The sequence below is a fragment of the Borostomias antarcticus genome (assembly GCF_949987555.1).
Source record: "Borostomias antarcticus genome assembly, chromosome: 5".
In the NCBI taxonomy this organism is placed as follows: Eukaryota; Metazoa; Chordata; class Actinopteri; order Stomiiformes; family Stomiidae; genus Borostomias; species Borostomias antarcticus.
Window position 1 is genome coordinate 21,945,654 of NC_140238.1, and position 13,673 is coordinate 21,959,326.

The 13,673-nt window shown below is 47.1% G+C and overlaps 1 protein-coding gene across 2 annotated transcripts in view; it reads left to right on the forward strand.

The window, feature by feature from the left end:
- Positions 1–13,543, forward strand: part of LOC311309355 (cell death-inducing p53-target protein 1-like) — a 34,627-nt gene extending 21,084 nt beyond the window's left edge. For both annotated transcript variants that reach the window (XM_084438586.1, XM_084438587.1), the window contains exons 2-5: positions 2,593–2,828; positions 3,139–3,210; positions 12,352–12,496; positions 12,615–13,543. In XM_084438586.1, coding sequence (XP_084294712.1) covers positions 2,609–2,828; positions 3,139–3,210; positions 12,352–12,496; positions 12,615–12,720 — 543 coding nt within the window. In that variant the 5' untranslated portion in view covers positions 2,593–2,608 and the 3' untranslated portion in view covers positions 12,721–13,543. The remainder of the gene's footprint in view (positions 1–2,592; positions 2,829–3,138; positions 3,211–12,351; positions 12,497–12,614) is intronic.
- Positions 13,544–13,673: the final 130 nt, after the last annotated feature.

Here is a 13,673-nt window from a genome sequence, read left to right on the forward strand (position 1 = left end):
GGGGGGTGCTGCTGCGCGATTTGTTGACGGGGGGGGGGGGGGGGTGTGTGCTGCTGCGCGATTTGTTGACGGGGGGGGGGGGGGTGCTGCTGAGGCTCTCTAGCGGCCCACGCAAATGACACCTGAAACTAACAGAGGGAGGGGTGGGGCCTACATATGATTAGGCCAGCCCAGTGTCAGTATAGAAAATGGACCAATGGGCCGCTGTCCCTGCTCTATGGGCCGTTCGTTAGCTCGTTTTTTTAGATCGGCCCACAAGTAGGTCCGGCCCACCGGGCATTTGCCCGGTACGCCACATGGCCAGTCCGGCCCTGCCACCAGTAGGGACAGCGAAGCAGGCTGCGACGCCTTAAGAATGGCTTCCCCCAGGGATCTGTCCTGGCCCCCCTCCTTTATAACATCTACACCTACGACCACAGTCTCCAGGAAGTATGCCTATGCAGACGACGTTGCGCTGGTGTACTCAGCTGGAGACTGGCAGGCCGTGGAGGAGACACTGAGCAAGGAGCAGACACTAGCAGCATACCTCCGGAAATGGAGATTGAAGCTCAGTGAGGCAAAGACGGTGTCGGCAGCTTTCCACCTTAACAACAAGGAGGCCAAACGTGAGCTCCAAGTGCACATCGATGGAACACTCCTACCATACAGCGGCGAACCAACCTATCTTGGCGTGACATTGGACAGGTCGCTCATGTTCCGCCGACACTGTGAGTCACTGCGCAAGAAATTAACAGCTTGTGTGGCATTGATGAGGTGACTGGTCCGATCAGGCTGGGGTGCCAGCGCAAAAACACTGCGCACGGCAGCCCTAGCCCTGATCTACTCGACCAGTAAATATTGCGCACCGGTCTGGTGTCGCAGCGCTCACACACCCGCCTCATCGACCCGCCTATCAACGAAGCCTTGTGCATCGTGACAGGATGCCTGCGCGCACTCTTGTGGACACCCTTCCCATCCTCGCAGGCATCCAGCCCGCTGGCCTCCACTGCACAGAAACCACAGCACGTCTCGCCTGCCGGGCCATGGAGCCTAACCACCCGCTCCACGACAGGCTCACTGCAACAGCGGAGCCTCCCCGGCGTCTCAAGTCGAGACACCCTTTTGTGCCTGCCGCACGGGATCTCCTGCAGCAATGCAGAGATCTTAACATCAGTGAGGCAGGCAGCAAACACCTCCAGACTCCATGATTTTATCCGGGCTCCCGGGATGGACCTACCCAGACCGGCGTGGGTGAGGCTTAATCGCCTCCGGACCGGTGTCGGGCACTTCCGCTCATTGATGCACAGATGGGGCTTGGTATCCTGTGCGGCATGCGAGTTTAGCGTCGAGAAACAAACCACAGACCACGTCACCCAGGACTGTCTGATATACCGGACACCCAACGGAATGCATGGCCTGACGGTTTTGGATGACGAAACGGTGACATGGCTCCTGGAGGTATGCCCGGATATATAGCCCTCACCCAGGCTCGGGGTGGTAAAAGGATAGCCCCTCGGCCCCGAGCCTGGGGAGTAGAGGACACAACACCTAACCCGCACAACGAAGAAGAAGAAGGCAAACCAATTCTATTAGCGATACTGGGCTAGTAGGCGGGACTAGTAGAGAATGAGGTCTGTTAAGCGTTTGTGTACCAAACTATTGCTGGGGACAATTCAGTTGTCTCTGAATATTGATGGGGACATGTCCCCTGCGTCTCCTTTAAATTCTATGCCCATGTGGCTAGTTACGTATCGGTCCACCTCCCTATTTACAGAGAAAGCAGAGGTCCGAACAAACGAATGGGTTCAACAATATACAAAAAATGATGGTATAAAAACTCAAATGAGCCACTGACAGACTGTCCTCATATTTGAGCTAGCATAAGCATGCCGCTACGCGAGAATGAGAGAGCATGGAATCAGCTGAAAATGTTCTTCTTCAAACAACAACATTATGGGTAAATCATAAATACGGCTCTGTGTCCAACATTCTGAACTACCCCTTTAAAGGGAAATGGCATGTCTATAATGGACCTTGAATGTTGAACAAAGAATGAAAAGGGGATGTGAAACATCTGGCCTTCAATCCCCATGTGGTACAGTAAAAGTGGAAAGTATACAGGGACTTCCTTTCTAATAGTGCTGTCATCTGACATTTACTTTATTGATTTCATTGCTGGAGCAGGTTAGTTTATGTCTCTCTGAATGCATGCAAGTTTAGGGATAGGTACCAGTAGCCTAGCAAACTGCACTTGAGTCTCGACTGTGTTAACAGCTGCTCATAGCAATAGGCGTGTCAAGGGAGATAAAAGAAACAGACAGGTGACAGAAGGCTGTCTTGAGGCTGTTCCTTTGACAAACACATTTTTGGGTGAAGTGTTTTTTTTGCTTCCCTCTGGAATACGTAGGGGTAGGAGGACCTATGTCCATCCCCCCATTGCTCTCTGTAAAAGGCATTGTGTTATGAAATGCGCTATATAAATAAAGTTTGATTTGATTCGTGAGACTACCCCTTATGATGGTATAATAACATAACAACACCATTCACTTCAACCAGTGTGAATCACACCTTCCAGGCTGATTGATCTGCGCCCTGTCTTCCACACTGTCCCAGGTAAAAGACTGCGGAGATGGAGAAAGGATATCCCCCTGATGACTCCGCACCCCCCTACCCAGGACCCCCGATGAACTACGGGGGCATAGCCACGGCCCCCCAGCCCGGGATGTACCCCCAAGCTGGCTACCCCGCAGGGGGCCCGGCCCCCCAGCCCGGGATGTACCCCCAGGCTGGCTTCCCCGCAGGGGGCCCGACCCCCCAACCTGGCTTCCAGCCCGGACCCTATCAAGGAGGTGCGTGCGTGTGTGTTTGTGTGTGTGTGTCTGTTTGGTTATCCTATCACTGCGCACTTTCAAAACACACACGCATACGCACAGACACACACAATCTTTCAAGAGGGAGAAAAAGAACAGCGAAAGAACATTCAAACAAAAGCTGGAATATGTCATCACAGCTATAAATTATATATAGTTTGAACAGTAGCAGTAGTGAAAAGCAACACAACTTCAGACTAACGGATGGATACTATGTATCTGCTCGACCTGTCGTTCGGTTGAGTTGTGAGCGCTGTGGTTCTGGTTAAGTCCCCCCTGCCCCCCCCAGGTCCTGCTCCGGGTGCGTACCCTCCCAGCCCCCAGTACCCTGCTGGGCCAGGAGCTCCTACCCCAACCACAGGTGAGGCCATGGTACACTCATACCTCCACACATACACACTCACACGCGCACTGTAGTAGAAGTTTCGAAAAATGAAGTATTTGCCCAGGTTCGCTCAAAAAGGTTCAGTCAGATTTATTAAGAAAACAATACGATTGCAAAAGGACCTCAAGATAAAACACAGAGTGGTTCATCAGAACAGAAGTAAACCTAAGCTCGCCTAGTACCGCCTTATATGTGCTCAAACAAGGATGTGGTGCAGCCGACATTTGGTTGGCTGACTCGTCTATACGTCATCGTAAGGTGACGGATATCAAACAGTGGTCGAGGGATGAAAAGAAAAGCGCGGTACACTTTGAATATAGACAAAGGAACAAAAGGTCTGAGCCAGGACGGGAAGGACGAAGGTGTGGGCCCTTCCTGTCCTGGTGAGACAGGGGTCTGACTTAAACAAAGAAATGAGGAAGACAGAGGTAGAGGAGGTGTTTGGAATTACAAAAGAGAGAGAGAAACAAAGGGTTAAGGTGTTTACAATAGCAAAAGGCAGGGGACTGGATCAATAGGTTGGAAAGAAAAGAAAGCTATCTGAATAGTCTTGAGACTAGTTGTAAAATTCCATGACAATCTCCCTCATCTGTGGCTGAAAAGCCACATAAAATATATACATCAAATATAAAATAAGCATAACCAAAAAAATCAATTACAAACACAAATTGTAAAAACTCTATGCTATACATGTGGAAAGGAAGTAATCTCTCCACTAGGTGGAGCAAGAATAAAAAAATAATTTTATTGTGAAATATTTAACAAAAAATAGATTATTTTCTTTCCACGTGCAAATCTCGCACCAAAACTCCCTTGTTTCAGAAATTTGACAGGAAACAAGGTAAAAAAGATGGCATGATTACTAATCTAAAAGGGACAACCATTCACCAAAAACCTCTTGGTCAATTTAGAGGAAAAACCCAAAGAAATAACTCTTCAAACTCATTTATCAACTTATGTTTCAACCATTGTAACTCTTGTAAACAAATATGATATTTTTTCAAGATAATTTCAAAGTTCATTACTCCTGTTGTGAACAATCGAATGTAATTTCTTCTGGATTGTAGCTTCCATGTTTGCGTCTCTGAATGTCCAATGTAGGTTCCAGTGTGTGGGGTTAGAGGTGCAGTCATTGCTGTTGAGCTTGTCCACGTTGTCATAACAACAACCACGAGAAGGAGGTTTCCGGCAAGGTCAGTCTCCGATTGCTCATCAGAGGAGAGGACAGTGTGGCGGTGACCGGCAAGGTCACTCTCCGATTGCTCATCAGAGGAGAGGACAGTGTGGCGGCCCACTGCTTTGCCCTTGAGATCTCTGGTTCGGCTGCATGGACCGTCCTGTCAGCTACTTTTGACAGCTATTCCACACAGGCCAGAATGCCATGGTCCTGATTGTTCCATCTTTGACGGGTAGGTTCACCCCGCTACTTCTACTTCTGTTCCATGTTTTCTGGCCTGTTCTCAGGCTGCTCATCTGCTCCTTGGTGTGAGTGCAACGGCGTCGAAGTTCTCTCAGCTACTCTGGCAGCCGTCTGCGTGGTGAGTTGAATCTGGTACGGCCCCAGGTCGCGGATCAGGACCCAATGGCTTGGTTGGAGATGATAAGAAGAAGCCCTCTCTGGCGTCCGGAATGGTCACCTTTCCTTAGTGGGGACTTCATACGGGGAGCAGGTCGGCAATGTCTTTGAGAGACATGGGAGGAGAGACCTGTGAATCCACAGATGAGAGAGACAGCATAGACAAAACAGGAGAGCAAGAGGAGAGTCCTCTGGTCTGGTCTGGTCTCCCTGTTCTCCTCTTTGGTCAGGAAGCCCCTCTTTGGTCAGGAACGGTTATCAGCAGTCTGTTGAAGATACTCAGAAACATCGTTAAGTGCAGGTCACATTCTATCATCTCCTCTTCCTGGCAGGAGATGATCTTGCTTTGGGAAAAAATTGTGTTAATCAGTCAGGAAAACTTAAACAGGGTGTCTGTTCAAGTGTCGTTAGAGCCAGTCGGGCTCGTCAGTCTATGTAGTTTGTCAGTGGGGAACTAGCTTTTGTCCATTTACCGAATCGGACAGTAGCAGGGATCTAGGCTCTGCAGTAGCCTACAGTGACATCAGGGGCAGTGTAAGAATTACTTTAACACGCCCAGTCCCCATTCGTGATCAAGGCAATTGGATTTTGCTTTTAGAATTTCTCGCGATTTTATGAAATAAAAATAAAATAAAAACATTCTTGTCTCAACAAAATAACACTAAAATGAACTCGCTTCATTTACAATTAACAAAATATCAATTATCTAACAGAGTATTTGGCACGCTTCGGAAAAAATGGTCTCTTTGAAAAAATGGTCTCTTTCCTATGTCATACTTATCTGTCGTTCACAGTGAGTCGGTGACATGGCGTTGGCCCTGCATCCCACGAACTACAGGTCGCCCATCTGTAGGGAAGCAGGCCGGTAACCTCCATCTCCACCTCCGGTCCTGTGCCCGTCTCCTGGTTCGGCATTCACCCATCACTCCCTGAACGACAGGTGTCTGTAAAAACACTCAGAAAAACACTCAGACCCGATGAATGTGCCTCAAACTATAAACTTGAGATATTTAACATAAACATTAAAAATATATAATTTGGGTTGTTAGGAGATGCTGTATTAAGATTAAGACACTGGCAAACATTATCTATCCTCCCACTATCATGTACAAACCTTACGTCCTCAGCTACATATGTCTTGTCCTGTTTATTTACCTTAAAAAAAATGGGTCTATATTGGCTAGTTAAAATCTACCTTGTGGGTTGTTCAAGGGAACCCCAGCAGGTGGCGCCGAATCCCAGGTTGCAGGATTCTCCCTCTCATTTTGCCTGCGGTAACTGTAACAATTTCTAATCCAGTGGCCAGTTTTACCACAATGAAAACACGCGTCAGTTTTGTCTCCGTTTTCGTTTCTCTCGCTCTTTTTTATCCTGTAGTCCGTTCTGTTTCTACCTTTATGATTCTTGTTCATGTGACGGCCCTGTGGTCGTTGTTGGTTGGGAGCAGACGGAAAAACAGAGTTGGGAGGCGGGGCGGCAGCTACAACAGCGGGTGAACCAGTCATAGTTTGGGAAGGATGTGTGAGCTCTGAGTGCCGAGTCGGCGTGATAGAGTTCAAAACGGAATGACTAGGAGGGGGAAGGGACTCTGAATATGCATCTCTCTGATTAACTTTCTCAGCTACGCTTCTTTCTGACTTGAAAAAACTTGTGTGCGACTATTTCCCACTTCCTGAATGAATTCCAATCTATCGCATTTCCAGGCTCCCTTCCTAATCTAGTCATCTCAAACGCCTGTAACTGAGCCCTAACAGTCGCCAACTCGAGAATCTTGAGTGTACCGGACAGGGGGAAATCAGAATGTCTCCGCCCAGAGCAAAAACTGCATACAAGCATCATCCCAAAACCTTTGCGCAACAATCTTAGCTGGGCCAGACAGCGAACTAGTATTTGGATTCATAATTAACACAATACCCTACAGCCTATAATTCAAAACTAACGGTGAAAAGAAAAGTATAGTTAAAACAGCAAGGCGGGAAATAAACAAAGGAATACAATTTCGAAAGAAACAAAGACACATTAAACCGCTAAGTAGGCTAACTCACCCAGCAACTGGTCCTTTGTTCTCCCTCTGGCTCGATGGCGGATCACGGGAGAGCGGAGTGGTGTTTTCTGCGTCTCCCAGGCGACCAGCTACTAGATTCTAGCAGTTAGGATTTAACAGTCAAAACAGTGTACAAAATACTTACAATACTTACCTGGATAATAGGCGCGCTTAATAAACAATACAAGGCAAGAGCCGAAGCTCAAACAGTAAACAACAAAACGAACAACCCTGTGTAGGGACACGGAACACAAAAGACGAACAAAGGGGACGAACACAGGCCCACGTTTACGACAAGCAAAAAAAATATATGCCTGCCCGGCTGAAAACCAGCCTCTTGGTTGAAAGCTAAAACTCGTTTAGGTTATACCAACCACCCGGGATCAAAGGGACAAACGCTTCTCCAAGAAACGCGGGTCGGACTACTACCAAACCACTCCCAGTAGCTACCTTCGCTGAGAAAAAATACAACGGTACAACTCCCGCGACCGGCCAAAGGGAAGCCCGTTCTGTGCCAACTTTAACGGCGTATTAACTCAAAACCGTTCTAAACTGCAACCGATAAACAACCTTAACTGTACATCAACTGCAGGGGAACAAATCACGAGACCAAAATCCACACTTCTTCCGAAAGGCATATACCCTAGTAACGAAACAAGGACGAAGTCAAAGAACAACACAATATAATATATCTATTGTTGAGTCACAACTCCTTAGATAGTTACTAAACCCACCCGGGGGTTTCTGTTTTCAACAATCTAGACCAACACAATCTTTTTTCAAGTTTCAAGTTGCTCACATCAAGTTTTGCTGTGCCTTATATGCAATCAAAACACAGGTACGGTGCTTCCAGGATGTGATTGGCTACTCCATTGTACGTCATATGAAATGGCAGGCGTGGCCAAGAGTACAGACATGTGACATGAGAAAAAGGCGGCAATTGGGGACAAAGGATGACAAAGGATGGTTATTATGTTGTAGACAGATTCAAAGTGTATGGCCTCCTGGAGGCCATTTTGTATGTTAGCACAGCTATGTGAATATTTGGGGGAGGTGATGAATTACAAAAGGAGAGAGAGAACAAAGGTTTAAGGTGTTTGGATGTAAATTCCTCAACACGCATACACTAATATGAAATGCGTTACTGTAAGTTCTCGAGCACACAGACGTGCATGCACACACATACATTGTAGAGACCCCCCCCCCCCCCACACACACACACACACTTACACAAATTCCATGTTCAAGCACTTGGTCTGAGTGGAACTGTTGAAACAATGCTGTTCTGTCTGGCTAACCACAACCACACAGCATAGGAGGCATTCTCATTTAAATGATTTTGGCTGCAGTTCTCGTTAGTGGACAGAGCCTGCCAGTATGCATGTGTGTGTCGGGGTTATGCCCAAGACACAAACCATTCCATAGGCCCGCTGTTCTATCCCCTGTATACAAATGTGTTCTACAAATCCATCAGCTAGTTTTCATGTTACCCGCCCTTTTTTAAAATGAGCAGCTGAACCATGAGAGTGAGACAAACACTAGTTGTACTGTGGTGGGTGCCTGAGAAGCCCATGCCTGCCAATCACCAGTGCTGATGGATGGATGGATGGATGGATGGATGGATGATTGCGTTAATTTGGCGTTTCTGCAGTGGAAAAATTACAGCAAGGTTGAAAATGCAGATACAAAATATGCATCGTAGCAATAAGCATGAAAGAAGAACAAGGGCTATATACTGTACATCTACAGTATATGTACAGCATGAGTATAGAATAGAATAGAATATGTACAGGTACATACATACATCCAGTCTGTTAATAGATGTGTCTACTGTAGGAATACACATACTTCTGTCTGTCTGTATAAATAGATGTGTCTACTGTAGGAATACACATAATTCTGTCTGTCTGTATAAATAGATGTGTCTACTGTCTGTCTGTAGAAATAGATGTGTCTACTGTCTGTCTGTATAAATAGATGTGTCTACTGTGTGTCTGTAGAAATAGTATACATACATGCACACCTCCACAACACTCAGGAAAGCTCAGGCCCTGTTATAGAATCTGATGGTTACTGGCACAAAGGAACTGTGGATGAAAGTGCCTCTGATGACCTTCGACACGGCAGGAAGGCCGATTATCAACTTGTAACACCTGCTTCTGCTTTTTCCTGTTCCCTATACTGTACATAACAATGGCTCTGGACAAATGTCTCTGGACATCAACTTCCCCCTACGTTCCCCCAGTATGATGGATTAACATAAAGATAAAATTAACTAAACTTTAATAATCTGTCCACAAATGTTTTGGTAGGACGTTAATCTGTCCACAAATGTTTTGGTAGGACGTCCTTGCGACTTGCGTCCGCGCCAAGGAGTTGGGGACATCTGCTTCCCTCTGTACTCAGAGTGTTGCCTGTACTGGGTTGTTACTGTGCTGGGTTGTTACTGTGCTGGGTTGTTACTGTGCTGGTGAGTCTCCAGCTGCACAAGCTGCTATTCAGACCTGCATGGTGGTTCTGATTAAAAATATATTTAAAACGGGTTTGTTCCTGTAGTTAACCAGGAAGTAAAACTGTGTGTGTTTCTGTGTGTGTGTGTGGGGGCGGGGGGTATTGTGTGTGTGCAGGTGTGTTTGTGTGCGCGCGCGTGTGTGTTTGTGTGTGTGTGTGTGTGTGTGTGTGTAGTATGTGTTGTGTACACCAGCATATTGTTGTTAACGTGTGCTCAGTTGTATGACCACCAGATGTCAGCATCCACCTTTGGTGCAAAATGGTCCAGCTTCAAGATGCCAGATCCTCTATTTTGCCATTTACATGGTTCACACATACTAGGACTTTGACTAGGGTAATGGCATACTACGCTGAAGATGACATAGGACAGGGTGCAGTGCAGGACAGGGTAGTGCAAAGACAAGCAAATGCAATAAAAAAAACAGTACAAAAATACTACAGTATATAACCAATAAAAAGAAAAAGAAAGGCACAATTTAAATTACTCAATATATACAGAAGTATAGTGTGGCGAGTGTATGTACATTATGTGTGCAGTGTGGTGTGAGAATGTGGCGTGCAGCACTGGACATAAGTTATAACGCACGTCAGCATTGAAGATCTGTACGTAGATATGCCATGGGTGAGTGGGAAGTTTATAAGTCGCTTTGGATAAAAGTGTCAGCTAAACGACTGTAATGTTAATGTAATGGAAGAAGCAAGGAGAATGAGGCTGGCTGGGCACTGCTACAGACACAGTGAGCTTCCGGCCAGCAAGCTGGTGTTATGGGAGCCATCTCCATGGCGCGGACGCAAGTCGCAAGGATGTCCTACCAAAACATTTGTGGACATAAGTAAGATGGATAGGGAAGTGGAGACCAGGTGTACGGAGGACTGGGATAACTGGAGACAAAGATGGGAGGCCTCTCTGCGGACGACCCGATGATGATGATGATGTATGCAATGTGTGAGCTGTTGGGATATGTGGAACATTTGAAGTCGAGTGCAAGTGGTGCAAAGGTAGTCAGTGTGAGGGGGGGGGGGGCCGTGGGGGGACACAAGCCTTGATGAGTCTGATGGCCGTGGGAAAGAAGCTGTTTTTGTGGCACGTGGACCCAGTCCCTATGGACCGCACTCTCCTGCCAGAGGGGAGTGGTTCAAAGAGATCATGACCAGGATGGGAGGGGTCGGCCGCAATCTTTCTGGCCCGTTTTATGGTCCTGGAGGCGTGCCTCGGGAAGTACATCCTCTGCTGTGCTTTTTTGGTGAGGGAGCTGATGTTGAGCACCACTTGAGGTCCTGGGAGATGGTGGTGCCCAGGAAGGGGAAGGAGTCAACAGTGGTCACTGGGGTGTCATTCAGTGTGATGGGGGGCTGGGGGGGCTGGATTCTTTCTAAAGTCTACACTCATCTCCACTGTCTTGAGAGCGTTGAACTCCAGGTTGTTTTGGCCGCACCAGGACAGCAGCTGGTTGATCTTCCACCTGTAGGCGGACTCAATTATAGTTAACATAAAGTACACCAAAAAGGGTGACAGGACAAAATAGCCAAAAAGAATATGGTCAACTTAAAAAAACAGGGTGAGAGACACTGGGCTGAGCCATATTGCCACATGTAGCCCAGCCACACAGGTGCACACTGTTGAGTAATCAATCATCACAGCTAGCTACAGAATAATAGATTGTCATTGATAATGCATGAATCTTGAAACACCATCGCACAAAGTAACCTAAATCTATAGATAACGCGTAACTACATGTTGCAAAAAAAATGAATTCATTACTCTAAACTGAAAGATGAATCATTTGACACTTGGGAGGGGGGGGGGGGGGGTTATCTTGACCACACAGTGACACACATTACACACCATGACGGCGACATGGCACACAACACACTCATGCAACTTCAGGTGTCGTATGTGGAAATTGTTCCCTGCATTTCTCCCATCCCAGCAAGTCCTCCTCCAGGGACAGCCAGGAGCAGTGGGTAGCCATCGTTCACGGTGCCCAGGAACCAAGTCCAAGAGCATCTGTTCTTCTGTATGTTTTTCATATTGGGTTCTTTGGGAGGAAACCCTTGTGAACACAGGGAGAACATGCGCGGCACAGAAAGGCCCGGAGACCTTCTTGCTGTGAGGTTACAGTACTAGGTACTGTACTGCGCCACCATGCCGCATGTGAGCGATTTTGGGGTTCAGTGTCTTGCACAAGGACACTTCAGCACAATGCCGGGAGCTGGGATCGAACCAGGGACCTTGTGATCCTCGGCCGCTCTACCTCCTGAGGATCTCATCGTCTTATTAATGTTTTTGAAGTATTTTGACATCTCAAAACCCTGTAGACTTTGTTTTTATATGTTTCTACATTTAAAGACAAGCTGACCAGGAGGGCGGGCTCTGTACTGGGGGTCAGCCTGACTGTAGCTGTGGAGAGAAGAATGCTGGCCAAACTGAGGGCCATCATGGACAATGTCTCCCACCCTCTTCATGACACGCTGGTCAGGCTGAGAGGAGCACCTTCAGCAGCAGACAGATCCTGCCACGGTGCTTTACAGAGCGCTTGCATAGCTCCTTCCTACCAGCTGCCATCAGTCAATACATCCCCTGACTGGCTGGACACTATGGACCTGAGCCAGCTTGGAGGGAGTAAAGACAGTTTGTTTTGGTGCCCCAAATTTTCATGGACATCATTTATCAACATACCCCTTATTTGATTTGACTGACACTGTCTATCAATCAAGACCACTGTAATGCTTCCTCATTGCCTTAAGTGACCGGTCAGATTAAATCTATGAATAACAAGAGACAACATCTTTCCAGCGCAGTTTCACTTGGTTCCACTCCTTTTACCTTAGTCCAGTCATCCCTGTGGTCTGGGTGAGTGGAGACGACAGGAACAGGAAAGGAACAAGAAACAAGGAAACAATCATGAAAAGCAGAAGGAAAACTGAGAACGGGAGATTGTTGAATTTGCTCTCATCCCATCTCTCTCTCTCTCCCTCCCTCCAGTGACCACAGTGGTGGTGGCTCCATCGCTGACCGACGTGCCCGGCAATGCCATGTGTCCCCACTGCAGGCAGGCTGTGGTCACCAAGACGGAGCACAACGCTGGCCTGCTGACCTGGCTGGTCTGTGGAGGCCTCACCATCACTGGGTGAGATCAACCGCAGCTTATCTTAGCTTAGCTTGGCTTATCTTAACTAAACTTTACTTTAAAGTTGCCATATTGTAGAAGAATGCGTCTCCTCATATCTTTGCCCTCTCTGCCACAGGTGCTGGCTATGCTGCTGCATCCCCTTCTGTGTGGATTCCCTACAAGACGTGGAGCATCGCTGTCCCACCTGCAACAACCTGGTTCACATCTACAAACGCATTTGAGCATCGCTCGGCTCCCAACCAGACAGGGGGGCGGCAGCCAAAGAAAAATACGTTCTCCAATATGTATTAACCACTTCCAGACTTTTATACCTTTATGCCTTAAGTATATGAATGTGAAGTAACCATAAGTTGTGATATCTAACCTTGTAATTATGTTGTTCACGTCCGACCTTCCAGAGTAACGTTATGCAATGTAACCTTGCGCAAACAGCTTTCCATATGTCATTTTCTCCTATTGCTTTCGGCAGCAAAGAACAAACTGTCTAAAGGGCCATTGTCAGTAATTACCATGGCTTTTCATGGTTACGCGATTTCCATTTCGGCCGGCAGTAATTGCCTCCATAAAGTGTGGATTGTCTACTGTACAGTATATCAGAGAAGTGGTGAATCATCAGGTGGTTCTCTGCGAGCGGGAGAGCGGGTCAGGGCGGAGAGAGACTCCCGTTCCTGGACCAGGATAATTGTGGTATGACAAACTCTATTAGAGGCTGAGCAGGAAGTGATAATACGCTGTCGCCTACTTCCTCCCTGCAGTCGAGCGCTTAGCCAGTCAAGTCCGGGCCGCACATCTGCCATCCTAATTGAACCGGAGAGATGGGCAAGGGGAGGGGGAAACGTGTTCAAGTGGTCACACGGGGGAGAGAGAATTATGTCCTTGTTTTTTTCTCTGAAAACACCATTAAGTGTGGTGTTCTGAGAAATCTCACACCCATGGCGCATTGTCTAACATGTCCAGACTTGTAATGTGTTGGCCATTCTGCTCACATTTGTGCTTATAGCCAACAGAAGTGTTTAAAATCGACTGAAGATAGGCCTAAGCCTTTTTTAAAACCTCTCTATAAAACATTAAAATTGAGTTACTTCAATGTTAAATGATTGTCAAGAAAATGGCGTCTGAATCATTTCAGTTTCTTTAACTCTGTTAGAAACTTGATACCAAAATCTCTTTCACA